The sequence below is a fragment of the Rhinatrema bivittatum genome, chromosome 3, assembly GCF_901001135.1.
Source record: "Rhinatrema bivittatum chromosome 3, aRhiBiv1.1, whole genome shotgun sequence".
NCBI classification, from domain to species: Eukaryota; Metazoa; Chordata; class Amphibia; order Gymnophiona; family Rhinatrematidae; genus Rhinatrema; species Rhinatrema bivittatum.
In genome coordinates this window covers 104459741-104486313 of record NC_042617.1, presented here as the reverse complement: position 1 = coordinate 104486313, position 26573 = coordinate 104459741, and the positions used below count along the sequence as shown (strand labels likewise).

Genomic DNA, 26573 nt, shown 5'->3' with positions numbered 1-26573 from the left:
CAGCAGCCAATCTGGGACAGCGACGTCAGGTGGCGCAGGGAGAGTGGGGGCATTGCATCACATCACGGCAACGGCAGCTCGAGGAGCAAGCAGAAAGGAGGAGAAGAGGGAGAGAGAGAAGGGAGGGGAACAGAGGGGAGGGGGAAAGAGAGAGAAGGGGAAAGAAAGCGAGCAGCGACGGTGTGTGGTTTGGCTTAGGTAGCGGCAGATGCTCAAGCCTACAGTTTATTTTTTTCCTGTCTGCAGCGTGCATTATCCGCGGCCAGGGATGCTGAGGGAGAAAGGGGTCACAAGCGCCGGCCGGGCACACGCCTGTTCCCGCTGGGGGGGGGGGAGGGTATTGCAACGACTGGGTCCCGTTAAGCTTCCGATCAGCAGCACTGTCCAAGATCGGCCTGTTCTTATCTCGCTTCCCCCTGTCGAACGCTGGGGCTGGACTCCCGAGTCCCTTGAAAGCTGTAAAAATAAATAAATAAATCGCAAGTCCCAGCAGTGCAGGCGGTGGGGAAAACTAGGACTGGATCTCCATGTGCTTGGTGTCTGTGCAGCCTTTCTTGTCCCAGAACTGGGGTGCATAGCAAGCCAGCCAGCTCTGGTTTTCAGACTGTAACGCATAGACATTTTTATTTTCCTACGTTTGGCCTACTTCTTAGACCCTTACCTCCCACTTCTCTTACCCCTATTCGGATTTGAGGCTAGTTTTTAACCGGAGGAGATTAGATTGACCTTTATGGCTCTTATCTGCTGCTATATAGTGTCATGGTATCATGGAATTTGTTGCCAGCTTATGTTCAGAAAGAAGGGGGGAACAGAGGGGAGGGAGAGAGAAGGGGAAAGGGGAAAAAGAGGAGGAGAAGATGGAGGGAGAAAAAGAGAAGGGAGGGGAAGTCAGGTGGAGCATGGAGATTGGGGGCATCGCAGCACGGCACCGGCGGCTCAAGGTAAGCAAGCAAGGAGGAGAAGAGGGAGAGAGAGAAGGGAGGGGACAGAGAAAGAGAAGGGAGAAAGAGAGAGAAAGAAGGGGGGGGAGGGGGAAGAGGGGCTAAAGAAGAGGCCCTGGCCCTGAGAGTGTATGTTTGAGCCCTTGTGTTTGTTGTGAGGCAGTGTGTAGGTGTTTACCTGGGAGAGTGTGTGTGTGTATGTGAGAGAGAGTTGTATGTGGGGAGACAGAACATGTGTGTGACAGATGGCATGTGAGAGAAAGCATATGTCTGATATGTAAGAGAGACAGTGAGCAGGGAGACTCAGGTAGAGAGGTTAGCAACAACTGCAGCAGTACTTGCCAGCTTGGCTTATCTGCCAGCAGCAGCAATTAATACTGCTGGCAGATGAGCCAAGTTGCCAGGGACACTCATTGCACTGAAATGCAGAATAATTTGCGAAAAATATTGTGTTATTTTGAAAAATAAATGTGCAGAATTTAGAAAATGTGTGCACAGAATTTTCAATTTTTTTTGCACAGAATTCCCCCAGGAGTATATAACACACACAGAATACAGGAGGCCTGACACCTTCTCTAAATATTTCCTTTGGTTCCACATTCATTTTGTTGTAGGAATGTTTGTTACAATATAATATGTTGGTGATTTCCTCCACAGTTTAAGACACTGACTCAGATAAGTCCCTTCAAAACTGTTCGCAGTAATTTCTGATGCAATGGTGCTTTATTGTATTTGTTGTTATGTTTGGTTGTTTTTTCATTCTCTCTCCCCCCCCATTATAAACCTTTCCCTTCCCAGATGTTTTTGTGACTTTGTTCCCTCACTCACCATGCTGTGGAGGAGAAGTCTCTTCTGACACTGATCCCCTAAGTATTGCTTTTCTGATAATAGGAGCAGCTATCTTGTCCACTCGCATCCTAACTCAGAGCTTGGGTACACCACCTCTGGCCCATTGGACGTGAGTCTTGAACCCATGTCCAATGTCTGTGGATAAGTCATGGCACATGTCTGTGCCATGACTTATCCAAGGAGCTGACCATATTCATCTAACCTTTTCCCCCTTTTTTTTCTCCTCAATGGTTTCTGCCATGCCCTTTGCCCCTCTGCCCACCAACCTACGCATGGCATGTTCAGACAGCTCAGGAGATGCTCTCTGGCCCAAGAGTTGGCAGGGCGCATTCTCCAAAATGTGCCTTCAGTGTCACTTGTTGACTAGTAGGGGCCATCCTCCCTATATGTCTGCAGTGCACACAGTCCTGATCAGCCCTGAGTGACCTGGATTCCGACACAGAGCCCCTGCGCCACGGTGCATAGTACTATGGTCTGAGTCATGGGGGCTGACACTTACAGCTTTATTTTCAAGTGATGTGATATTATTCTGTTTAGTGAGCTGAGCTTTTTAATGCTCTTTTCTGTAGATTTACCCTTCAGAGTATGGAAAGGATAGATTGAAGCAAGAAGAGCTCCGTGGACCTGTTGAACTTACAAGTCTTGCAGAAGATGTAACAACAGACCCAAAGTATGTTATCTGGTGTTAGGGTAGGATAGACACAAGAGAGGTAAGCTAGTGTCAGAGGGATTAGCATGCAGCAGCAGATAGGTCAAAAAGCTAAGTAAACAGTTGAGTACATCAAACAAGGGATTTCTAGAGCATTAAGGTCTTGTGCTCTAGATAAGCAAATTTTAAAAAGTATCTTTCCTAGCATCTAGACAAATGGATTCAGGACCAGTGAGTTATGCACATATACCAGTAGATGGAGATGGGGCAAACTGATGTCACAGTATATATACTCCTGCAGTGACATCTGCCTGCCAGTATTCTCTATCTTCTAGCAGATGGTGGACATGTATTTCCCTACTGGGGATTGCTTCAAAATTTAGGTGAGAATTAATTGGAGATTTGAGTTGCTCGCTCTCTTGCGGTGATACATAATGGTTCCTCCCAGTTGAGAATTCCTGAGGTGATTTCCGTGGTTCTTCAGATCAGTGCCTTGATCCGGTAGCTCAGGGGTCGGGAACCTTTTTGGCTGAGAGAGCCATGAACGCCACATATTTTAAAATGTAATTCCGTGAGAGCCATACTAACTACAACCCCCCACCCTCCTGACTCCCCCAAGACCTACCAAATTAATTTACTATAACCCCCTACTCTCCTGACGCCCCCAAGACCTGCCAAATTAATTTACTACAACCCCCCATCCTCCTAACCCCCCCCTCCCCAAGACCTGCCAAAAGTCCCTGGTGATCCAGCGGGGGTCCGGGAGCGATCTCCTGGACTTGGGCTGTCGGCTGCCAGTAGTCAAAATGGCGCCGACGGCCCTTTGCCCTCACTATGTCACTGGGGTCGACCAATGACGGCGGCAGCCCCTGTGACATAGTAAAGGCAAAGGGCCATCGACGCCATTTGATTACTGGCAGCCGACGTCCCTTTGCCCTTACTACGTCACAGGGGCTACCGCCGCCATTGGTCGACCCCAGTGACATAGTGAGGGCAAAGGGCTGTCGGCGCCATTTTGACTACTGGCAGCCGACAGCCCAAGTCCAGGAGATCGCTCCCGGACCCCCGCTGGATCATCAGGGACTTTTGGCAGGTCTTGGGGGGGGGGGTTAGGAGGATGGGGGGGTTGTAGTAAATTAATTTTGGAGGTCTTGAGGGGCATCAGGAGGGTGGGGGATTTTGTTAGATTTTTACTTTTTTATTAAAGATTTGTCTGCGAGCCAGATGCAGCCATCAAAAGAGCCATATCTGGCTCTCGAGCCATAGGTTCCTGACCCCTGCGGTAGCTGGTACTTCAGCTGGCGTGGACTTAGCTGAATTAAGCGGTTACAGGAAGCCAAGTGCAGTGGTGACAATATATGCCCTCTCCCTCCACAGCCAGAGATATTCTCTGTACTCAGCCAGGAAAGAACCCAACAATTGTCCTGGTCAGTATTTAAAAAAAAAAAAAAAAAAAAAAAAAAAAGAGAGAATATAGAAAGCCTTAATATGTATGTAGGACTGCTATGTAGATCAGCCTCAATATAATGCAAACAACCTTAAAGGTCCACATTAATATTTTGTGATTCTTAATATTTTTTTAATTTTTATATATTGCAAATAAAATTAAATACCCAGTGTCTTTCAAAAAATATGAGTAACATGTCCCAAATAAATCAACTTATATTAAAAAGTAATGTTGATCCCGCAGAGTCCCAACATGGTGCCATGTTTCATTAATCCTGCATTGTGGGGAAGGGGCATTATCCTTTTTGTAAACCTACATAGATTGAGAATAAATGCTGTAGCAGTCTTACAATGGTCCTTCTGTCAAATTTGAAAGTCTTTGTAAACTATAAAGATGCTTTACTTAAGGGAAATGGAAGTGACATCAGGAAATGTCAAAATTACCCAAAGGAAAATACTTAAGTTAAAACTAAGCCATTGAAAATCTACCTTATAAATGGTCTGTGACCGACGGCCCGCAAATGCGCAGTAGAGCGCAGCTCTACTGCGCATGTGCGGGCAAGGATGTCGATCAGAAAAAAAAAATGGCGGTGGGGCCGCAGGAGCGGGAGGACAAGCAGCGGCGCCGCGCGCGCGGTGCCGCTGCTTCTCCTCCCCAGATCTGCCGGCAGATCTCGGGGGGGGGGGTGTCACTCCCGCGCCCCCCCCACCGAGATCTGCCGGCAGATCTCGGGGGGGGTGTCACTCCCGCGCCCCCCCCCCCCCGAGATCTGCCGGCAGGAGCGGGAGGAGAAGTAGCGGCACCGCTGCTTCTCCTCCCCAGATCTGCCGGCAGATCTCGGGGGGGTCACTGCCGCGCGCGCGGGAGTGACCCCCCCGAGATCTGCCGGCAGGAGCGGGAGGAGTTAATGGAGCCGGGTGAGGGTTGCGGGAAGTCGCGCTTACGGCGCCGGGAGGAAATGGAGGTGGGTGAAGGGAGGGAGAGGGGGAGTGAGTGGGAGGGAGAGGGGGACTGAGTGAGTGGGAGGGAGGGAGAGGGGGGACTGAGTGGGAGGGAGTGAGGGAGAGGGGGGACTGAGTGAGAGGAGAGGGAGGGTGGAGAGGAGTGGGTGGGGGAGGGGGGTGGTGAAGAGTGAGGGGAGAGAGAATGAGGGGGAGGTGAGAGACAGAGGGATGTAGCCCGTTTTAACGGGCTTTACGGCTTGTTTATAATAAAGAATGCCACTCCAGAGATTCATTCATTCAAGCCATGACTGCTCACAGTACATAATGAGAAAATCCAAAACTATTCTCTGATAAGTTTTCTCTACATATCTCCACCCCTGTCACTAAAAGATATTTGTTCTAAAACAATCCATGTCAAATCCTGAGATTGATGTCCTTGATGTAGCACAATGGAGCAGTAGTTTTTGCTGTATGGATATAACTCTTGTGCTCTGTTAACTTTATACTCACTGGCCGTTTAGTACATCCTATGTAAACCAAATTGTATGGACAATGGATCAAATAAAGTACTCCAGCAGTAGAGTAGTTAGTTGAACCCTTTAAAATAGTCTCACATCCTGTGGTAGCATGTGTCCATGTTGTGCACGCTGATGTAGTGAGACACTTGGAGCATTGTCCGCAAGCCCGACAACCATTCCAAGTTGGCTGTGAATCAAAAGACGTTGCTGGGAGACAAGAGTGTACCACCATCTCGCTAATGTTTCTACCATGGGGGAAAAGCTATTTTAAGGAAATCTTTGAAGACCTGATGTAGGATAGCACATACCAATGCTGTCTGATTATCAACACCATATCCTTAACATTTCTATAGTGCTACCAGGTGTATGCAGCACTGTACAGACATATAAAATAGTCAGTCCCTGCTCCATGGAGCTTACTTTAATGTTCCCTCCAAGGAGTGACCAGGTGTGTGCAAATTTATTGGTTTTATATGAGTGACAATTTATTTTAAACCAACAATTTTTGAGTGCCAGTATTAGCATTGCATTTCTGTATATAGCACAAAGAAAACTTAATGTGAGCGACCACGTAGAACCTGTGAGTGACGCTCTGAAATGTATGAGCAATCGCTCATGTGCTCAGCTTAGAGGGAGCTATGCTTTAATCTAGTCATGAAATAGTCAAGACAAATTCTAGTAAGTACTTAGAGAGGACGATAACAAAATTGCTGCCTGATATGTGGGTGAACGAATGTGCAGAATATTACCCGGATCGTGCAGAGGCATTCCGGGGGGAGTTGAGGGGAAGGGTTTGGATCCGGGTGCATATGTTTGCATTTCCAGAAGTGTGTGTGTGTGTGTGTGTGAACTTTCCTTGTGCAGGGGTAATTGGGTGTGGTTAAATTTGGTAGGATAATTTTCAAAGTGGACTTAAGCACATAAGTCCACCTTGAAAATTTGTGTAATTTACATGTGTTTTTGATGCCTAATATAGGTGGGCTCTTATAAAATTATCCCCCAGTTATTACAGTAAAACATGTTTAACATGGTAATACCAAGATTAGGAAGAGTTAGGGGTTTTGAGTTTAAAAGCAGTTTCAGATTGGTGTGTTTTTTCAGCTAAGAAGCTAATAGTTAAAAATAAAATTAGTACGGGCAGTGATCTAATGCTAGCCCACAATGCTGTAATTTATGCTCAGCATATCTGCCTTTTAATTACATGCGGTGCTGCAGAATTCCCATAGCCAGGTGGCCAGTGTTTCTCACACTGTGGCACTTGACCTTCACTACAAGGTAACTGTGTGATCACTAGTGTCCACAAGGCTTTCCATCGCTTTGATGAGGATTTATCTTGTGTTCAGATTTGCTGTTCCTTCCCTGACCCTAGACAGTCCTTCTGAGAACAGAAGTAAAGATGCAGCCATTGGCTCCCATGACTTTAGTTGTGAAATTGCAACTGCCTGCAATTCGAAGACAAATGCTCACAATTAAAATAGGCAAGGAGAAAACATTCATTTGAAAACCTGATGTAGACTCACAAATTATTTTTCATAGAAAGTGAGCCGCATCGATTTTCTGGCACTGAAGCAGGTCAAAATTTCGGGGTGTATCCCCTCTTCTGTGAGTTGCACGCCAATGGGCTCTTGGAGAGGTTGCTGGGGCATCACTAGTTTTGTTCTCACCATTGTTTATGTTGCATTTATTAAAATTACTATATCTCTTTACTGGGTATTGCATAACCTTTGCCTCTCCCCTAGCCCCCCACTGGATTAATATAATTTTTGTACCATTTTGTAGGCCATTCAGTTTGGAATTTAACAGTACCTTACGCATTATTTAAATTTATTATTTATGGCCAGAAAGTACGATAGCGGAAAACAGATTGACCGTATTAAGTGTATTGCATTTCGTCAAGCGTGTGATGCTGGAGCAACCTGTATTATGAAAAACTGTATTGCCAAAAAATTAGTTCAAAGCAAAAGCTGGGTTCAGAGGACATGAGGCAAGACTGCCAATGAGTGTTTTATGGAATTTGGTGGCAGTTGACCACTGAAATTGTCTCAAGAAAGCCAAAAAATTATTGAAAATTCCATCTAGAAGCAGAAAAAAAGCTGTTACTCTGTTTTAAAGCTGTTTTGCAAGCTAACAGTGGGCACACCAATCTCTAATTGTATGTTTAATTCTATTTTGAATGCTGATTAAAATGGTATATTGCATGTTTCTATCAGATTTCTGGTTGCTGCTGCGGTGGGGGAAGCAAAGGTTATGCAATACCCGATATATTATAAGATTACTAGGGCTCTGGGTAATCATTGCGTCGTATCTGTGCATGCGCAACTCCAAGACCTCACCTGGAGCAGAGGGAGAGGCTGCAGGCAGCTAGGGAGGAGCACCAACATTCAAAATGCAGGGCTAGAGAGTGCAGCTGCGGCATCTCACCGGCACAGAAAACTTGGTGACGATTCCCAGGTTCCAGCAGCCAATGCAGCAAAGCAGCTGGTGGGGGGTTTCCGCTCCGACCAGAAAAATGAAACAAAAAAAAAAAACAAAAAAAACCCCCTCACTGCGGAAGAATAGCTGCTGGGGTTTCCTGAGCTCCACCAGCACTGCACAGAAACAGATTCGCCACATACCCCAGCAGCAGCTGATGATGTGGGGCCCAGGTGGGAAAAGGGGCAGCCCAGAGTTGGTGGAGGAGGGGGGGAAGGGAAAAGGATGGGAGAGTGAACGGTGGGGGAGAGTGAGAAGGGAAGGGGGTTGGTGGAAGGACAGAGGTACTGGGGGTTGGGGAGGAAGGACAGGGGTAGTAAAGGTAGAGAAGAATGCACATCACCCCATGACACTTCCAGTGTCCGATAGACATATATCTCTTACTCTCCCACACAGACACACTAGCACCCATGTTCCCCTATACACATGCACCTATATTCCCCCCACACACAAGCATGTATACCCCCATACTCATACATACACACACCCATACCCCAGCCCTACCCCTCACACACTCATACTCGTATCCTTGTCCCCCTATACACACACCTCCACCCCCCCCACACACACTGCACCTTCTACATCCACTGCCAACACACACCCCACATACATACCCAGCCACTCCCCACATTCCCTGCCACTCCTTGACGCGCACACAGCTTCAGTTATTCATGGACACACACCAGTTACTCATGCTAATCCCATAATACATAAAGACAACCCAAGCCCTACATACTTGGGGGGGGGGGAGGGGTGGTGGGTTAAAGTTGGGAGGGGGGGGAGTGTGTACACACACACACCCACCCACCCATCCATCCTGCTCACTCACCTCCAGACATATGCACACACCCAATCCATCCCTAATACCACTCACAACTGCCCCATAACACACACACATCCTCTCACCACTCCCACACCATATACCTCACCTCCGCCTTCACACACCCTCTGCAATCCTTCTGACCCCCACCCCCCCCCCCCCCCCACACACACACAGACACCTACCCTCATTCCTCCATCCCCCAACAGAGCACGTGCAAGACACCAATAATTTACATATCCAGCTGAAAGAGTCATAAAACTCACTGTTTGAAATTGCCATGCAATTATTGCTCTAACATCCATGCACAAGCAGTCAAGGGGTGGGATGGGGTTGGAGATTTCTTAGCTCTCTCCCTGCCCTTCCTTATATTAAAGTCACTTGGTCTACCCAGCTTGCATTTTCCACCTAGGCACAAAGGTGTAATCTAGCGCAGAGAGCCCACTGACGGCTGACAAGTAAAGGGAGCAGGGGCACAGCTCTTAATTTAAAAAAACAAAACAGCATTAGCAAAATCTGAAAGCATTTAAAACCTCTTCTAAATGGGTGGCCTTTGAATTCCCTTCACATGGTAGCACTGTGACCTGGATTTGAATCCCAGTTCAGGTCTTATGCTCTCAGGCTGGCCAGTCTGGGGATGCTGTGCAGGCAAACGAGGTGGATGCATACAGTTCCCTGTTGCTGAGCCTACATGTGACTAAGATGCTGGTTTTGCAATATGTTTCCTTGGTGACCATTTACATTCTCGTTTCTAATTGGGCGCTTGTGGATATGTATTTAATTAAGGTCTGTGGATTCTGCTTTTGTTTCCTCGTTTTCTGTAGAATTTACAGGGAGAAGATGAGGGAATATCAATTCAATCGACTGAAATACTTTTACGCAGTGGTAGAGTGTGACTGTCCTGACACGGCCAATAAAATTTATGAGGAATGTGATGGCCTGGAATTTGAAAGTAGCTGTTCCTTTGTAGATCTGAGGTAAAGCATGTGATTTGCGAATCATCTTCTTTCAGGGGTGGGAGACAATATTGTAGATTGAATGTTTGATATTTTGCCCCATTAAAAAAAAACTTCTATGCTGATTTCTATTGAAAAGTTCTTTTGTGTATCAGCCAGAGTTTTGATGAGCACTCCTTATTGAATTTGTCAGGTCTGGTACTGATCTTTTTCTATATGTGTGGATTTTGCTAAGGAAGAACATGTACCAGGGTTAAAAAGAGAACCATTTCTCTCTCTCTCTCTCTCTCTCTCGCAGACAGACACACACAGACGATTTTGCTTGTAATTTCATAGCAGTTAAATATTACCAAGCACTGAGGCGCACTCACTTTTGTTGTTTGCCTAGTAGCTTCTTTCAGCTCAGTCAGAACTAGCACTTACTGGTTTTAAGCCACTGTGCGCCTTTCTTCACAGCTCGCTGTTTTTTCTCCGCACTCATCTTGCCCATCCAATATAGTAACAGTCCTCTGGTTGAGAGGCATGGACCTCTGAACTCTCCAGAGTCTGGCACTGGTTGTTGTTACTCCCCCCACCCCACCCCCCTCCTGGACTGTGAATGTTCCCTCTCCAGAATCCCTCTCTGCCAGGATGCAGGAACTTTTTCCTGCTGCAGTCTCAAAGGACAATATCATCACTTCTCTAAATTCGGAAATCCTTTCCCTTTCTCTTCAAATCCCTTCTTGCATGTCAGCTTTCACTGTCCTTTTTCTTACCCGGAGCATGAACCAAGCAGTCTAAAGTTGTGGGAGCCACGTCAAGGTGATATGCTTCAAAATAATGGAGAAACTGGCGTCTTTCTGTCCTGGTTTATGCTTTTTATTTTCTTGGTTGAACAACAAATAGGTTGCTTCATTTCCAGGCCCACTTCACAAGTTTTTCAGGAATCCTACTGGCTCCAAAACGATAATTTGGAAACCACTAGTTTACAAAATGGCCTTTACTATTTTAAGAGCAAATTAGATAATTCAGTGAACATAAGGAAGTAATAATGTACTGATATACTGTGCCACTGAACTAGATGGCTTGCTGTGTCCAATAAGGCGAGGACTGAAGACTAAACCTGATGAAGGCAAGTCTGTCTGGTCTGCAAAGGGGGAAATTGTTTGTTCTTTTGGCCACCACTGTGTATGTCCGTTTTTGTGTGGTTGATCCTTTCCCCCTTCTTTCTAGATTTATTCCAGATGATGTTACATTTGCTGATGAGCCAAAGGACACAGCCACTGATGTGGACATAGCTGTATACAAACCAAAATTCTTTACATCTGCGGGTATGGCAACATCAAAGGTATATTCCGTAACTTTGAGTTCTTTATTTGCCAGTTTTCATTTGGCTTTCACAGACCTAAAAAAGGTCTGCCTGAGAACATGACATCCTGGCAGACGGTAAAAGCAAGTGTTGCTTTCACGTAATTAGTTTGTGAATGAGTTTGTGCAAAATCATAAAAGCAATTCAGGGAGCAAAATAGGGAACTGAAATAAAGACCAGAACTGATGAGTATAATTTTTGATATGCAATAGTAGCAGACCTCCATGATGTATGATGATCCTGTAGTCATCTATTAATTATTTGTAAAATACTACAGCTTTTGTTGCTTTAAAAGAAGTCCCTAACTATTCTTTACATACAGTATTTTCCTAAGTTTAAAACTATTATGTACCATAATTGAACTCTGTGTAGCGATCAACTTTAAACTTGGAAGAGGTGTTCCTACAGAGCTGGCTTTTTGTAAGTTTGAATTGAAACAGGGATACTTTTCAGCTCTAGATTGACAGTTCAGATCCCGTCATTGTCAGAAAGGACCAGAATCGGTTACCATTTAGGTGATTATGTCTGTTGTTCAGAGTTCATTTTTCAATGGAGCGGAGGTTTACAGCACTAAAGCAGAACCTGAATTGGCACTGGTGGGGCAGCCTTTGCAAAGAGTCCAGAAATGGTTTAACCTTTGAAACTGAGCTGAGCTACCTGTTCAGCCTGAGGGATAGCCTGTCCAGAAGAGGTTTTCCTACCATTGTGGTGAAACTGGTACTCCCTTTCCTGTCTACATTAGTAGAGACCTTCAGCTTCAGGTGCACTTAATAATCTTTACGACGGTTCAATATTTATCAATAAAAGAAAACTACTTTAGTGCAATGTTACTTTTATTGTGCTCCTTTGTCCTTCCTCTTTTACTTGTATCATCTAGAGCTCAGTGGACGCCTGCCAGTCTCGTGCCTAACGACAGATGCGGTCCAAGGCATACTGCAGGATCATTATTTGTGGCTCTAAGACTTAACCAACCACACTGCCCTGTCCCACCACTATTTTTCCTGATTATGAGCTGGAAACTTTAGGAACCTTGCCTGCCCTTCCCCCTAAAAAGAGAATGAAGAAGAAGTCCTTGGGTGTTTATACTGGGGGTATTTGTTACTGTAATTGCTTATGGAAAAACTTTTGTTGTATAAAAATAAAATTAAAAAAAAAGAAGAAGAAATCCTTGTTAGCTGCATTTACGTAGACTGTGAACTCCTAAGAGTTCATACGTACAACTAAAGTCCCAGCAGGTTTTTAAGCATTTTCTTTGTAGTGTCTCAGCCCCAGTATAGTGGGAGCTTGAGGATGGAAGAATTTTTTCGGCCCGGCAGTTTCTTAAAGCTTCCACTTCAGTCAGAACCAGAGATGGGATCCTGTCACTATTAGTCGTCTTCTGCAACTCCTCAGGGCATTTTTTCCCTATTTTATATCTTCTCCTGCCCTTCACCCCTCCCCCCCCAATGTACCTCCTTTGGTCATTGCAGTGACAGTCCTGGGCCAGAGGTCATGCATCAGGGCTGCTTCTGGAATCCTGCAATTATGCACCCTGAATCCAGCCACTAGGTGTCACCCTTAAGCGATGATCACAACTCCCTCTGCCCTGGGGCCTGTGAACACTGCCTCCGCAGCAGACCTGGGGAGTAGAAGACCTGATTTGTGGATCAAACCAGGGCCAACTTGGCCATCTTATTTAATGTCATGCTAAGAATGGCTTATTGTTAGCCCTGATTTATTATATTTGTTTTTACTTTGCAACTTCTGCCCTTGCAGGCCTGAAGGTTGTCATGAGCATAATGCCATTAGTGATGTACAGTGCTGGATTCGGAGCCCCTTTTGTGTTTGTTGATTGAAAAGCTCTTCTTGGGCTAGCATAGTGGCTCAGGTGATAAATGCTGCGTACTGCAGTGAGGAAGATCTCTGGTTTGAACCCCGAGTCAGCTTTTCCGTTCCTGGGTCGATCGGGGCTGGGAATGATGCACAGATAGCGTTTATAGTCCCTTGGGGGGGAGGTGGTAGTGGAGGATGTCATGGTCCTTGCTTAAGGGTGAGAATTGGTGGCCAGATTTAGAGCCTATGAGGTTCTGGAAGGAGTCCTGGTACATGACACTTGGATTAGGACTATCATTGAAGTGATTGGACTAAATATAAATTAAGAGGGGGTGTAAAATAAGGCTCATGGAAGCAATGATTGCCATTCATTTTTCTTCCTAAGTAACTCAAATCTTAGCACCCTGATGCAAATTAAGTAATCAAAATGTGCATTGTGGTTATGATGAGAGAATTGTGCATCAGAGCTTTTCTTGGAACACAAGTTGAGAAGAGACCCTGACATCATGGACACTTCAAGGACTCTTAAGTTAGCCATGACTTTTTTCAGCCTCCATCTCATATATTGCGCTTTAGTCCTGACCATTAGTGTGATCTGGATCATTTCACGGAATAAAATTGGGACTTCATTTCTTTGGAGCTTAAAAAGATTCATGCTCACTTGTGCGCTTCAAATAAAACGCTTTTGCACATTTATTTATTTATTTATTTATTTATTTAACAGTTTTATATACCAAATTTCTTGTAACAGGTTACAAATCAAAACGGTTTACATAATAACAATAACAGTGCCTCAAATAGTGCAATTACATAAAACAGAGGAATACATCATGAATAAAAATGATCCTTTGTGGAACTAATATTCCTAAAGACCGTGGTACAATTCTTTGTGGATCCCGCGTGGTTCTGTGACTCTTCTAACTCATGCAGAGAGCCAATCTGCAGTGTAACACAGAACTGCAGTGATTCGTGCCCTGCGACCGAAAGCGCGGTCATCACAGCAGCATTAAAAGACATAGGTAAAGGCTGTTCATTGCTCTTAAATGTAACAGAAGGATGAGTGCAGCTGCTCTCCTGTTTAACATTTGAACTACTGGTTGTAGTGCAGCGACTTGAAGCCACAGCAGTTTTTATTCAGCTGGCAGAATAAATGAATGGTAAGATTTTCCCCTTCCCCTTTTCCTTCTGATTTTGCTTCTTTCTTGGGGAGACTCTCTGCTAAGTTCTCTGGTATGTAGCATTTTGATTAAACTGGGGTTAACCCTTCAAGGAATTTGGCTTAATAACTGAAGCATGGTTTGCTTGATGGGTGGGGGATGATGACATACAGTTAACCTAGTGTGATGCCAGCTTTTCTCTGCCTTATATACGGGTGGGTTGTCTTCACCATTACAGATGATATTTGCAGTTCTAATAGATGATCTCCCCTTATCTGCAGGTAGAAATCACTTGGGATGAGACAGATCATGACAGAATGACCTCGCTAAACAAAACTTTTAAAAAGGATGAAATTCTGGACATGGATTTTCAGGCTTATTTGGCTTCATCCAGTGATGAGGAAGAAGAGGAGCCGTGTGGCACTGGTAGTTAAAGAGTTTTCATCGCTGTCTAGTTTATACTGCAGAGCTCTCTTAACAAGGACTTGATTGTATTAACTTCCAAGCGCAGTGTTTTTACAAGGTAGGAAGAAGTATAGAAAGGTTTAACAAATTAGGGCTCTTCAGCTTAGAGAAGGGGTATGATCAAGGTTTATCTAAAATCATGAGTGATGTGAGCCAAGTTAGTAGGGAACATTTTAAGAAAGCATTTTTTTCAGTTAGTGCACAGGTAAGCTATGAAACTGGACATGTTTCTGAAGGACAGGTCCATTAACAATTATTAGCCAGACAGACTTGGTGCATGGTCTTGTCTTCTGTGAATGAGCAACAGGGAAAGGTGAGAAATCAAATTTAAATAAATAAATGAGCAGAAATGAAAGTCCGCTTTAGCATCTGCTGGGTGCGTCCAAGTGACCCGGATTGCCCATTGTCAAAAGTCAGGGTGCTGGGCTCAATGGGCTACTGGTTTGACTGATCAAGGCACTACTTGTGTGCTTATTTCTTGTCTAGTTTCTCTTTTGAAGCTTGCACATTGGGCATTTTACATTGTGGGTTCATATTAAAATTATACAGTGTTGAGAAACAGTTTATGAATCCCAAGTATAATGAGAATTACAAGTTCTTGCCGTGATGCCCTTGTTTAATTGAAGCCATTGTTTTCTTATGCAATAAAAAGGATATGAATTAAATAATTCCATGTTTCTTGAGAGAGAGTGTACAAAGTAGGAACAACGAGGTCCATATTCAGAAGTTAGCCAACTAAATTAATATTTGGGCATATACCTGGCTTATAAGTTAAGGGGCTAGAATTTAGCCAGATAACTGAGGGACATTCCAGAGGCAGAACTGGGAGGAGCTAAGTTAACCAGCTCACTGATATTCAGAGGTAGCGGGATGACTTAGCCAGCTAAGTCTAGAAAGCAAAACTGCTGTCCTATAGTCAGCTGGTTAACTTTAAGATAGTGTGGCTGCGATGTTGAATATTCCTCCAAAGCTAGCTGGATAACTTTGCGACCCAGACTATGTCTGAATATGGACTTCTATAAGATTAATTCCAAATCAGTGTATGTGAAATAGTAAGTGAACCATAGTTTCCTTAGCCTGTTGAAACCTTGTTTAAAGGGAAAGCAGATGAAGTTAGCACCCTTCCTGATCATCCTTAATACACCAGTTCAGACACATGGTTTTTCTTCTGTACCAGCAGATGGAGACTGAGAAAGAAAGCTTGCTGGGAAACAGCGCTTCCTCCAGCCTCTCAGTGCCTGGATATGTTTTGCGTGAAAAGTGGAATATAAATCAGATAAATAAATCTCTGACTCTAGCAGATGATAGAGGTGCAAAACCTACAGTCTGTGAAATTAGTGAACGATCTCTGAGGGTTGGCATGTTGGGGGTTTTTTGTTCCCCACACACTTTCTGAGTGAGGAAAAGGGCAAGAAGGGGGATTGGTGACCCTTTCTTCTGGCTGAGTTCTGGTACTGGAGAGGGTCTGAAAGCCAGTGATGCTGATTCCCTCTTACCATTTTGATTGCCTGGCTCCTGTGAACCTGGATTATTTTATTTATTTAGATTTTTATATTCTGCTTTTTGCACTTTTTTCAGCACTTCAAAGTGACTTCAGAGCAGGGAAATATCTGGGGGTATTCTTCTGGGTCTTGCCAACACTGGTATTTTTTGTCTTAAAAAAAGACACAGTGAGCACAGCTTAAGCAGCAGGTGTTAGTGGTCAGAGAGGCCCTGCATATAAGGAGCTTTGGGGTTCTTAGGAGGAAGTTTGCAGAAGCCTGCGAACCCTGAAATGCAAGGAGGTAAGTCAGGCTGGCATTTTTTACTACTGTGGCAAGGCAGGAGTGGCTCGACTCATAGTAGGCCTTAGGGGGGAGCCCCTCGGTTGATTCAAGATGGCAGCTACCCCAGAAAAAATGTCCCACATGTGGGGGCCACTAGGGTAGTGTTTCTCAGTCAGGGCTCTGCAGGAATTGTATTTGGGGGGCCCAAGATCACCGGTGAGACCTTGGGTACTAGAAAGAGGAACTCTAAAGTGAACTCCATGGCGGTGAAATTGGGGGAGGAGCAGTTCCAGTCCTCACTATTTCTCTGTGCAGGCTTTTCAGGATGCAATTCCAGAGATTGGGGAGACCTCTAGGAGCCCTCCGATGCTTTCCTTGGTGGAACATGCCCTTTCTCGACATGGATGGTCCGGGGAGGGGGCAGGGGAGTTGGTGGCTCGGGATAAAGGGGATTCCTCTCCAGAGGAACGGCTTCCCTCAGAATTAGTTTTATTAATGCATCAGGCATACTTAATGAGGTGGTATACCCCAGGAAAGAAGTCTGGGCCCATAGGGACCCCCTCCACTGCTCCTCTGACTGTGTCATCCTGGCCTAAGAGAGTTATGAAGGAGATTGATCCAAACTGGGATCCATATTGGCAGATTCTGTGGATGCTTCGTTATGGTCGTTGTCACCTGTAAAGGATGTGGAGGTTAATGCAGCGCGTTCCTCTCTGGAGGAGGGAGGCGATGTCAGTGGCTGAGAGGGATGATCCCAAGTGGTCAGGCTATTCAAGAGAGAGGTACTACCAGCATTATTACTCAGGTGCTGGTGGAGCTGGGTATTAAAAGCAGCATGTTAATCCCCTGCCAGAAGATGAAGACCTGATTTTGGAGGGTTTTCAGTGAGGACCTTTCTTTTCATAGGCTCCCAAAGGCTCTAGTTTTTGTGGTGTGGAGGTGAGCTATGGGCCGAACTATGGCTAAGTTGTATCCTTTGCTGGACGAAGCCGTGGAGCTGTTGAAGTTTCCTAAGGTGGATGCCCTGGTTTCAGCAGTCACTTAAGACTATCATTCCTGTTGAGGCCACGGTGGCTCTTAGGGATAGCCAGAATAGGAAGATAGAGGCCTTTCTTAAGCAAGGTTTTGAAGTATGCACTTTGGCTCTTCAGGGAGTGGTTTGTGATAACTCTGACTAGGCACAGCAGCTACTGGTGGCGCTTTCTGAGGAAAGTCTCACAGACAGGGAATCGGAACGGTTGGAATCTGGTCTCCTTTTCTCTAAATTCAACCTTTCTTCAACCCCCTTCTTTAATTCTTGCCCTTTTCTTATCTGGACTCTACATCATATGGAAGGATGGGACCAGCTTGAGCTTGGTAATATTTCCTCCTGACTTGATAATGGACTTTTAGGAGGTCATTTTGACAGCAACTATACTAATAAATCACACCAATGTTCAAAGTTAACTTACACGCATCAGTTTGCTTTGAAAATTAGCCTTTCACCTGCTATTATGTGAGCAGCAATTCTGAGACGTTTTATATGCGTATTTTTGAAAATGCAAAAGTATACCTGTAAGTGCAAACCCCTCCCCAACCCAGCCACTGGAAGGCCTCCACTTGGTCCACATACATGATTACACAGACTCAAAATATACCCACAAATTGGGTGGGCAATTTTATAACTGTCCATTTTACATGTAAACAAATGTTTCACCTAAGGAAATTCATTTGGAAACAATCCTCTTATGGAATCAGTTGCTGTCTGACCGGCAAAGTCAGCCGGATACATTTATCCACCTAACTTTGGCAGGATATCCAACAGCACAGCTGCATCACTGGAGTATACCTATCTTAAAGTTAGCGTGATACATTTATCACGCTATCACCCTGAAAAAGGTTGAATTTAGACCATTTAAACCAGTTGGTAGGCACTGTATAAAATGTTTATTCTTCTGTAGCTGATTTGGAGAAGAGTTGAATAAATTTGAAATTACATATACAGATTATCACAGCAATCGTCCAGTTGCTCTTTAATGGAGGAGAAGCTTCTCCTCCATCAAACTCAGTGAGTTTAAGTTTGGTATTTTTAGAGTCCACAATGTAAAACATTTTGGAGCATGGAACTGAATTATTTCATTAAGATGACCCCACCCCCAGCTTTTTGTAGAAGGCCCATGATTCAAAAATAATTTCTGTGGCTTCTGTTCTCTAAATCCATCTACCTCCCCTCCAGCAGGAAAGTGCATTACAGAGCTGAATTACCTTGATCCTCTAAATCTGCATTTCTGCCCTTGACCCTCCATCCAGATGTTTCTTTTTTTTTTTTTTTGGAGCTGAGATGAAATTGAGTGAGACCATGTAGATGGGTACATTTTCTTCTGCACTCTATCTGATTTATCTATGGTAGATTTAGTTAAATCTAGATCTTCAGAGATCATTTCCATTTCAGCCCCATCGACTACCTTTTGGGTGTAGAGGATTGAGCAACCAGTAGTGCTGGAATAGACCACCTGTCGGTCTCTATTTGTGGTTCTGGAAAGCCCAGCCCATCAAATAGGGGAAAGGAAATAGGATTTTATCAGGTCTTAGTAACACATTGTATACCCTCCACAGTACATCTAGTTGAATAACTAGACCTGCGTGTATGTTTCGGAGTGCACAGAATGGCTATACAGATTCCTTAAATGTTCAGTCTCAAATCTTTGCAGTGGCAGACTATGGAAAGTTGAATACAGGAGAGGGGCTCTTAAAGATTGCAGAGTATCCTAAAATATTTGTGTTATTTATTGTCCATTCACTTCATGAGCAATTGTAATAAGCACTTGCTTCAGGAGACAGACTTTAATAGTGTGAATGAAGATTATGCATCTCTAGAACTTGAGTGTTTGAAGTTGCACTTCATTGTACATTTTAGATTATTGCATGGGAGGTTTGAAACTGGCAGTATTGTTAGGGCTACAATGCCATGAGAATTCACTCGCAGCTACCCAGGGCTCTTTTCTGTTGTGTTTTTATATATCCCCTACCTCTTGATTCCCAGGTCAGTCAGGATAATGTGAATTTGAAGTCTGGTCACTGTGTCATCGTCAAGCGATGACTGGGACTCCCTCTCTCTCCAGGGATTATGAATATTGGGCTTCTCCGCATCCCTGGCGGACCCAGGAATCAAACATAGCTCTTTCACTTGGCAGTGCACAATACCGCCACTGAGTCACTGGCCAGCCTGTATTTTTTTTCTTTTTAGTTCATATTTTAATATATAATCAGGACCTTGGAAAGGCCTTATTCAAAAAAAATATTGTTCTATTCTGTGCCTATGGAAAATGATCTTTATTAAAGACGAGACCTATTGAATCATTAGAAACACAAATATCTATTTTAGGGATGCCAACTGAAAAAAGGCAATTTTAGTAAACATCTGGGAGTGTAGAACAAACCTTGTGTTAGAGCCTTAAAGTTGATCCTCATAAAAGAGATTGAAATGCTAAGGATTTAAGCACTTACATAAGTTTCTGATTGTAGTTCTTCTTAACTAAGAGACTTTGAGCCTTATTCAAAAATAATATTGTCCTATTCTATGCCTATGGAAAATGATCTTTATTAAAGAAGAGACCTATTGAATCAAATCATTGTTTTAGTAAACTTGCTCAGCAAGCATAAGATTAAATTGGCCTGTTTTTATGAGTTGCGTACTTAACTTATTGTCCATGCTAACATCTATACATGCAAATTCAGTCTTTTTTTTTTTTTTCTCCAAACCTAGTTGGATTTGTATTTAAATCTTAAGGAAAAACATTTTTTTTTTAATTTTGTGGCTTTATTGCTAGGAAGTTAGGTGAGATCTGGCATAGAATAATTTGAAGTTAATCACCGTAGTGAGTCCTTAAGTTAGATGCCAGAACCTTAATGCAGTCCAGTACTGGGTAAGTTCCAAACTATCTTTTCCAAACTTTTTTATGAACTGAATTGTGGCCCTGTTATTTCAATTACCAAAATCCATTTTATAACACTAAATACATTATTATTAATAGCAGTAGCATAGCAGTAATGACTGCATATCATGCAGAGCAATTCCCTATCTGAGAAGTATTTTACTATTGGGTTATGAATCCTCCGTGTCAGGTTGGAGATAAGGAAAGTGACCAGATACCTGCTTATAGATATGAAAACAGGATTGGTATCTACAACTTTTAAGTATTTATCAATGGTCCAATTCCTTTAAAACTAGTTAAAGAAAAAACCTAGAGAATTTGCAATTAGAAAGCAACCAAAAAAATCTAAAAAAAAAAGCACCAGCTCAATGATAGTGTTGTGCACTGTCAAGTGCAAGGGTCCTGGGTCAGGTCTTCCTCTCCCTTGATAATGGAGGCAACATTCACAGCTCCCAGGGAGAGAAGGATTTGTTGTCCTAGCTCAAGGATGATACCTAATTTTCTGATTCAGGATCCATGATTGCAGGGTTCTGGAGGGAGCCAAAGACTGTTGCTGCAGTGACCTTAATAAGTATGTTGAAGGGGATTATGCAAAGGGGAAATACCTCTGGGTAGTTGTGAATGGAGGCTCATGGCATCAGATCCCAGCTGTGGAAGCACAAAGGAGCAGGAGGAATTTGTTGGATCAAAATAATTAATGTAACTTTTTTTTTTAAGTAATAACATTAATGCATTTACAAGAGTTAATGACATGAAGGGTAATAGAAAATTTCAAATGAAAATGTAAAACTTAAGGGGTACGTTTTTAAACACCGGCACACTCCAGTACTGGAGATATGCATGTGGCCGGGCCGTGCACATTTTCAAAGCGCTGCGGCCACGCATGTATTTCCCGCTACACGCAGAAGAGCCGGGTTTGAAAAAAGGGTGGCCTGGGAGCAGGGTCTGGACATGGGCGGATGGGGACAGTGCCCTAGAGCTCTGTAGAGCAGGTAGCTAAAAAATAAATAAATAAATAAATAAAGGTAGGTGAAGGGGTTTTAGGGGTTGGGGAGGATAGGGAAAAAGGCAGGCAGTTTAGCTTGAGGGTTAGGAAGTTCACTCCTAGTCGGCTCCTCTATTGGAGTGGACTGGGAGGGAACTTTGGAAATGCCCTATCACGTCACTGCATGTTTCTAAGAAAATCGCCCCCTTGTGCACACCAATATAAAACCGGCACTTCCGAGTGCACGCACCGGAAACAGCGCGCATGGACGCCTGTGCAGTTGTTTTAAAATGTACCTTTTATGTGAGCATTAGCTTGTAGCAACTTTTACTGTTAAGTTGGAATGGGGTACAAAATATTTACAAAATATAGGGGCAAGCAAAAATCTTTTAGCAGCAGGGGAATTTTTACTTTTTTTTGCTTTTTTTGTTAGCGTCATTTGTGGGGGAGGAGTTTTTTTTTAATTTTCTCTTTATTTTGAGGGTGTTTTTTTAATTGTTTTCCATTATTTATTCATTTTCTTTTTCTTTGGTTTCTCCTCTCCTCTTCCAGGCACTATTTGCACCCCTTCCAGCTTTTTTCCATTCCCTCTAGACCCTCTCTCACCCTTCCCAGCACACTATCTCTTTCCTCCTCCTTGCCTTCCTGGTACTCTCTCCCAGCGTTCTAGCACACTAGAACAGGATCTACTGACAGGTGGCAATGCCAGGCCATGGCATCTTAGCCTGGGCCTGTTGGGGATAGCAGTGTTTTTTGGGGCCTTGGCTGGACCACTAGCATCAACAGTAGCTTTGTGGCCCAGGGCAAGCCACTAACACTGATGACCGTGGATTCTCAGACTGGGACAGGCTCTCAATATCACCGGTGTTACATCTGCCAGAGGCAGGCACCAGGTGCCAGATTTGTGTTTTTTTTGTGCAACCTGGCCACCTGGGTTTTATTCAGACCTAAGTTAGAACTTTGCCTTTACAAGATTAACCAATAAATGTGAACATTTACAACATCCCTTTTTAATACAGGAGTCATTAAATAAAGCATACAGATATGTACTACATTTCAATGATTCCACATATATTACTAAATCTACAAGGGCATACTATTTGGTACTCAATTTCTGTCTAAATATGCTCTATCTTCTGATATTTCATGTTTAGGTGATGATGCAATCCATGCAATAGAAGACAATACAAAAACCAAGAAGAGTCATAAAGAGGATGAAGAACAAATTGCTAAGTATAAGGAACTCCTTAAAAATATCCGGGAAAAAGACAGTAAACATGAAGAAAATGACATGGAAATGGAAATCAAATGGGTTCCAGGTACAGTTCCTTTGCTTTCAATTTTCGAAGAAGGATGGGTGTTTCAGAACATTTTGGGAAGAAAATGTTTATTACTTGGCAATTGTTCTTGAGGTATCTAGTTTTGCTGTGAAGTTTGTCTATAAGCTGTAACAAAATTCCGAATGGTAGATGTCTTTCTACACTGTTTTCTTAGTCCTCTTTAGCATTCAGTCAGAGACTGGGATAGTTAATATGGTTGTACCCAGTATCCTAGATATAGAATTGATTCTATGTTTACACTCAATATTACCCATCTGCTCAAATATTCGGGATAGATTTGGAATGTTCTGGATCATGTTTCTATTGTACCTGGAGTTGACTAGTGAAAAGACTAAAAACTCTGCCACTAAATATGCTAATTAAAAATACATAGTATTTTTTTATCATGGAAGCTAATGGCTTCAGCAGTGTGTGAGCTGACATTTTGTTTTTTATTATTCTATGTTGTTTCCATACTTTAGAATTAAATTGCCTCTAAATAAATGCCAGGAATGCACGTGAAGAATTCATTGCCTCGGGTACAAACTCAGATTGTGCACAGGGAAATAACCGTAATGCCTGAATGTAATCTGCTCTGAAGTGGCTGAAAAGCGGAATATAAATAAATAAAAGAAATATGCTAGCAGAAAAAGGTTCAGTCCCCAGTATTTATTAGGTAGACTATAGATTGGTATACTCCTTCCTCCTCAAGAATAGTGGGGGGCCATTTTCATGCTATCCACATAACTTCAAAGTTTGCAGGTACTTTTACCCCCCCCCCCCCCCCCACAGCCTTTGCATCAGGTTCCAAACTAAAAGTACACATATACTGCCCAAGGAAAATGTGCCCGCAGAGATTTCACCCCTGCTTTATTTGCATCTGCTTTTTCGGATTAAAACTACAAGCATAGTTTTCTCCCCATTGCAATGTGGGGAAAGGTATGCGGGTTGTGGAACTGCACAGGTCCTTTTTTCAGACAGCTGATTTACCAGTGGCAATCCCTTTGAAAGCTGCCCTCTGTATGAATTGGGGCCAGTTCGATGGCTCTGTGGCACCACTATATATATATTACTGTGTTAGGTTCCTTTTCCAAGCCCAGCTCTTGGGGCCAGCAGGAGCCAGGTTCACTGTGCCCTCCTTATTAGCCAGAGTCAGAGTGCACTCTTGCTGGCTTCCAGAGCTATGGTCTGTGGCCCCTGGCTTGAGCTGGTGGCTGTGATGACAGATCCAGATAGTAAGGAGCAAGGGTTAAAGAAGGGGAAACTGTAGACCATTGGAGAGAGAGGCTTATGGTGACATTGTCCTAGTTCGGTTTGATTCCAGTTGAACTGGAGCCTAAAAAGGCAGGAGGAAACTGATGGAGAACAATAGTTGGTCGTGAATTCAGATTTTAAGGTCAAGAAATGTCTTGTTGGGTTCCTCTAACTCATAATGCAGCTTTTTTAAATAGAAAAAGACATTAGTTTGACATGTTCAACTTTTTTCTCCTGGTGTTCTCAACGCAAAGGTGATATTGATTTCATTGTTCATGTATCTTAGTAATCATTAATGCTGTTAACAGTGAAGAATATGTTCAGTTTCTTTGTCACGTTTGTGTTCTTATTCAGAATTCCCCCTGAGTTCTCATTTTTAAAACTTTGACAGGGGCTGAGAAGATAGGGATGAAGAAGTGCCCGGGTGTCGGGTATTTCCTCTTTTAGTTCCCCCTCTCAAACTCAAGTTAGCGTTAGATTTCTCCAAATAAGGGATTTGCCTTTCCAGGCCAAGTACAAATGGACCTTTTGAGAAGCTAGTAGTGTCACTGCTAAACTATGCCTAGGTCTCCAGCCAGCACCACACCCATCCCATGCTAAGTTCCCTGTTGGCAGAGGAGCAGGCGCCAGCCTGAGTACCAGACCTGAATATGCTTGCTGGGTCATTGAACCAGTTCCAGATTTAATATTTTATTTCACTTAGAGGCATTTCAACCTAGAATACTTGGAGAATCAGCCAAGTTGAAATGCTTCCCCAAGGGTGGATGGTGAATAGCATTATAGACCCTTTAAAAGAAAAATAAGTTTCATATTTTCTCTGTGGTTTATGTATGTACAAAACTTTGACTTTGCTACTTCACCCCTCACCCTCCACCAACACACATCCCTCAGGTAATGCTATGGTCCCAAAGCCCCTTCCCGACTAGTTCCAAGGGGGTAAAATGACAGCCAGGTACACGATGCCCTGAAGCACAGAGATTACTCTAAAATTGAAATGACAGTTTTTCTGTTTCAGTGTGTATGGTGCTATAGTTTGGTGGTGGTCCTCCTTACAAAGCTTTTCAACCTGGTTGACTTTTTGAATTGGTGAAGTGCCTCTGTAATAGGAAGGGGAGGCTTGGCAAGATGACGACAGAGTAGGACGCATGGCATCTTTTTCTTCTCTCTGACAAAAACTGCCGGAGCGTGCAGAGCCCGAGGACAGCAAGCAGTTACTGCAGGAGCAGCTGTGTTGTGGGGTTGAGAGAGATGGAGGGGATTAATATCCAGATTTGGACTTCATGATCTCTCTGTCTGTGGTCTTGCAGTAATTTGAAGTGACTGAGTCAGGCAGGAACAGAGCAGTTGAGCTCCTTTAGAACTCCATTGGTGATGAGTTCCTTGGGTATTGAAAATGGAGTGGCAGGAGCCCTAAGTCTGTAGAGTACGCGTAGCCTCCCACCGCTGACATTGTGTGCTTATGTTGATTATTCCTGGAGTTCTCCGTTTTAGTGTGTCTCAGCCTTTTTGTTGCTAGGGACCACCTTCTAAGCTGACGTGGACTCGCTGGCAGGTAGAGTTGGGAGAGATACCTGAAGAACGGGGGAGGAGTTGTTCCCTCCTGTGGCTAAAGAGCATGGGGAGTCCATGGCTACAGTGTGTATATGGTGTGTGGGGGGGGGTTTACCCCCCCCCCCCCCACTTTCAGGAGTGTCTCCAGTCTCAGTCCAGCCGCCTCCTGATGATTTAATTGCAAGAAGTATGACAAAGAAGCTGTTCTTCTTTCACCCAGAGCCGGGGAGGAGAAACATCAGGTCTCCTCCATTCCGGAAGACGACGTAGGTTAGGGCTCAAAATACTTACGCTGGTGGCAGTGGGGGCTGCATGCTACCCTTTTTTTAAGGGGCCTGGTGCTTGCAGCAGCCTTAATGGCTGCATCCCCAGAAAACCCATTGGATTTGTTTGTTTATTTATAGGGCTGAAGTAGGGGCACCCTGGGGCTTAGTTGAACCTGATGTTCATGTTTAGTCTCTGTGCCCAATCCAGCTCTTCAGTACCAGTGTTAGTGAAGAGTCAGAGAATACTTTGTCTGTCCCAGCATCAAGAAAGCAGCAACAGTGCTGTGGTGCCTGGGGGTGATGCTGCCACCAGGACGTTTTTGGCTCAGAGGTTTAGGGTAGGGGAGAGTGGTCCCGCCTGCGGCTGTTATATCTGTGTGACTGCAGAGGATGGCAGCAGCATGGGTCTGCTGCTTCCTGCAATGACTGCCCCTTCGCTGTTCAGTAAAAATGCTGCCAGGGGACCGCACCCGGTCCACAGAACAGTGATTGAGAAACACTGATCTATTTACCAGGCCTGTGAATTGAGGAGACCCTGCTCCTGTTGTTCGATGTGTGGCCCCTGTGATGCTAGCAGAGCAGGGGCAGGGTTTGCCCTGTGCATGTGTTGCTGAACTAAAGGGCATTCCGGGTAAAGATGTTTGCAGTGAAGTGATTGATATCGGACGGAAAATCAGCTTAAAGTCACCACATAGCACCAAACTCAGGGCAGAAATAGAGATCAGCAGAAAGAGCAAATTGTGCAAAGCCAAATCAAAATCTTTCTCTTGATCTCTATTTCTTCCTAAGTAAATCTGCATTGAATTTGGTGCTATGTGGTGACTTTAAGCTGATTTTTCGTCCGATATCACTCCACCGCAAATATCTTTATCCGGAATGCCCTTTAGGTCAGCGTGTCACCCACAGGGCATTTGGGTTAAAGATGTTCGCTGTGGCGCGAGACCTGCCAAAAACTGAGCTCCAAGAGTATGGGAAACTTAGATACTGTTCAGTTATGTAACATTTTGGTTGGTAAATTCAGCAGAGATCCATTTTGGTTTTGATTTTTTTCTGCTTTATAAGGGTTTTGATAATGAATTGTGTGGTTGGTGTTTAATTGTATTTGCTCAGCTCTTCTTTTTTTTTTTTTTAAGTTCTGAT

At 43.9% G+C, this 26573-nt stretch overlaps 1 protein-coding gene across 4 annotated transcripts in view; it reads left to right on the top strand.

Annotated features, from left to right (window-relative positions):
- The window catches only part of ESF1 (ESF1 nucleolar pre-rRNA processing protein homolog), a 109574-nt gene that overhangs the window by 21959 nt on the left and 61042 nt on the right, over window positions 1-26573 (top strand). For all 4 annotated transcript variants that reach the window (XM_029593557.1, XM_029593559.1, XM_029593560.1 and 1 more), the window contains exons 5-9: window positions 2360-2460; window positions 9465-9617; window positions 10809-10923; window positions 14195-14339; window positions 22198-22362. In XM_029593557.1, the coding sequence (XP_029449417.1) occupies window positions 2360-2460; window positions 9465-9617; window positions 10809-10923; window positions 14195-14339; window positions 22198-22362 (679 nt within the window). The remainder of the gene's footprint in view (window positions 1-2359; window positions 2461-9464; window positions 9618-10808; window positions 10924-14194; window positions 14340-22197; window positions 22363-26573) is intronic.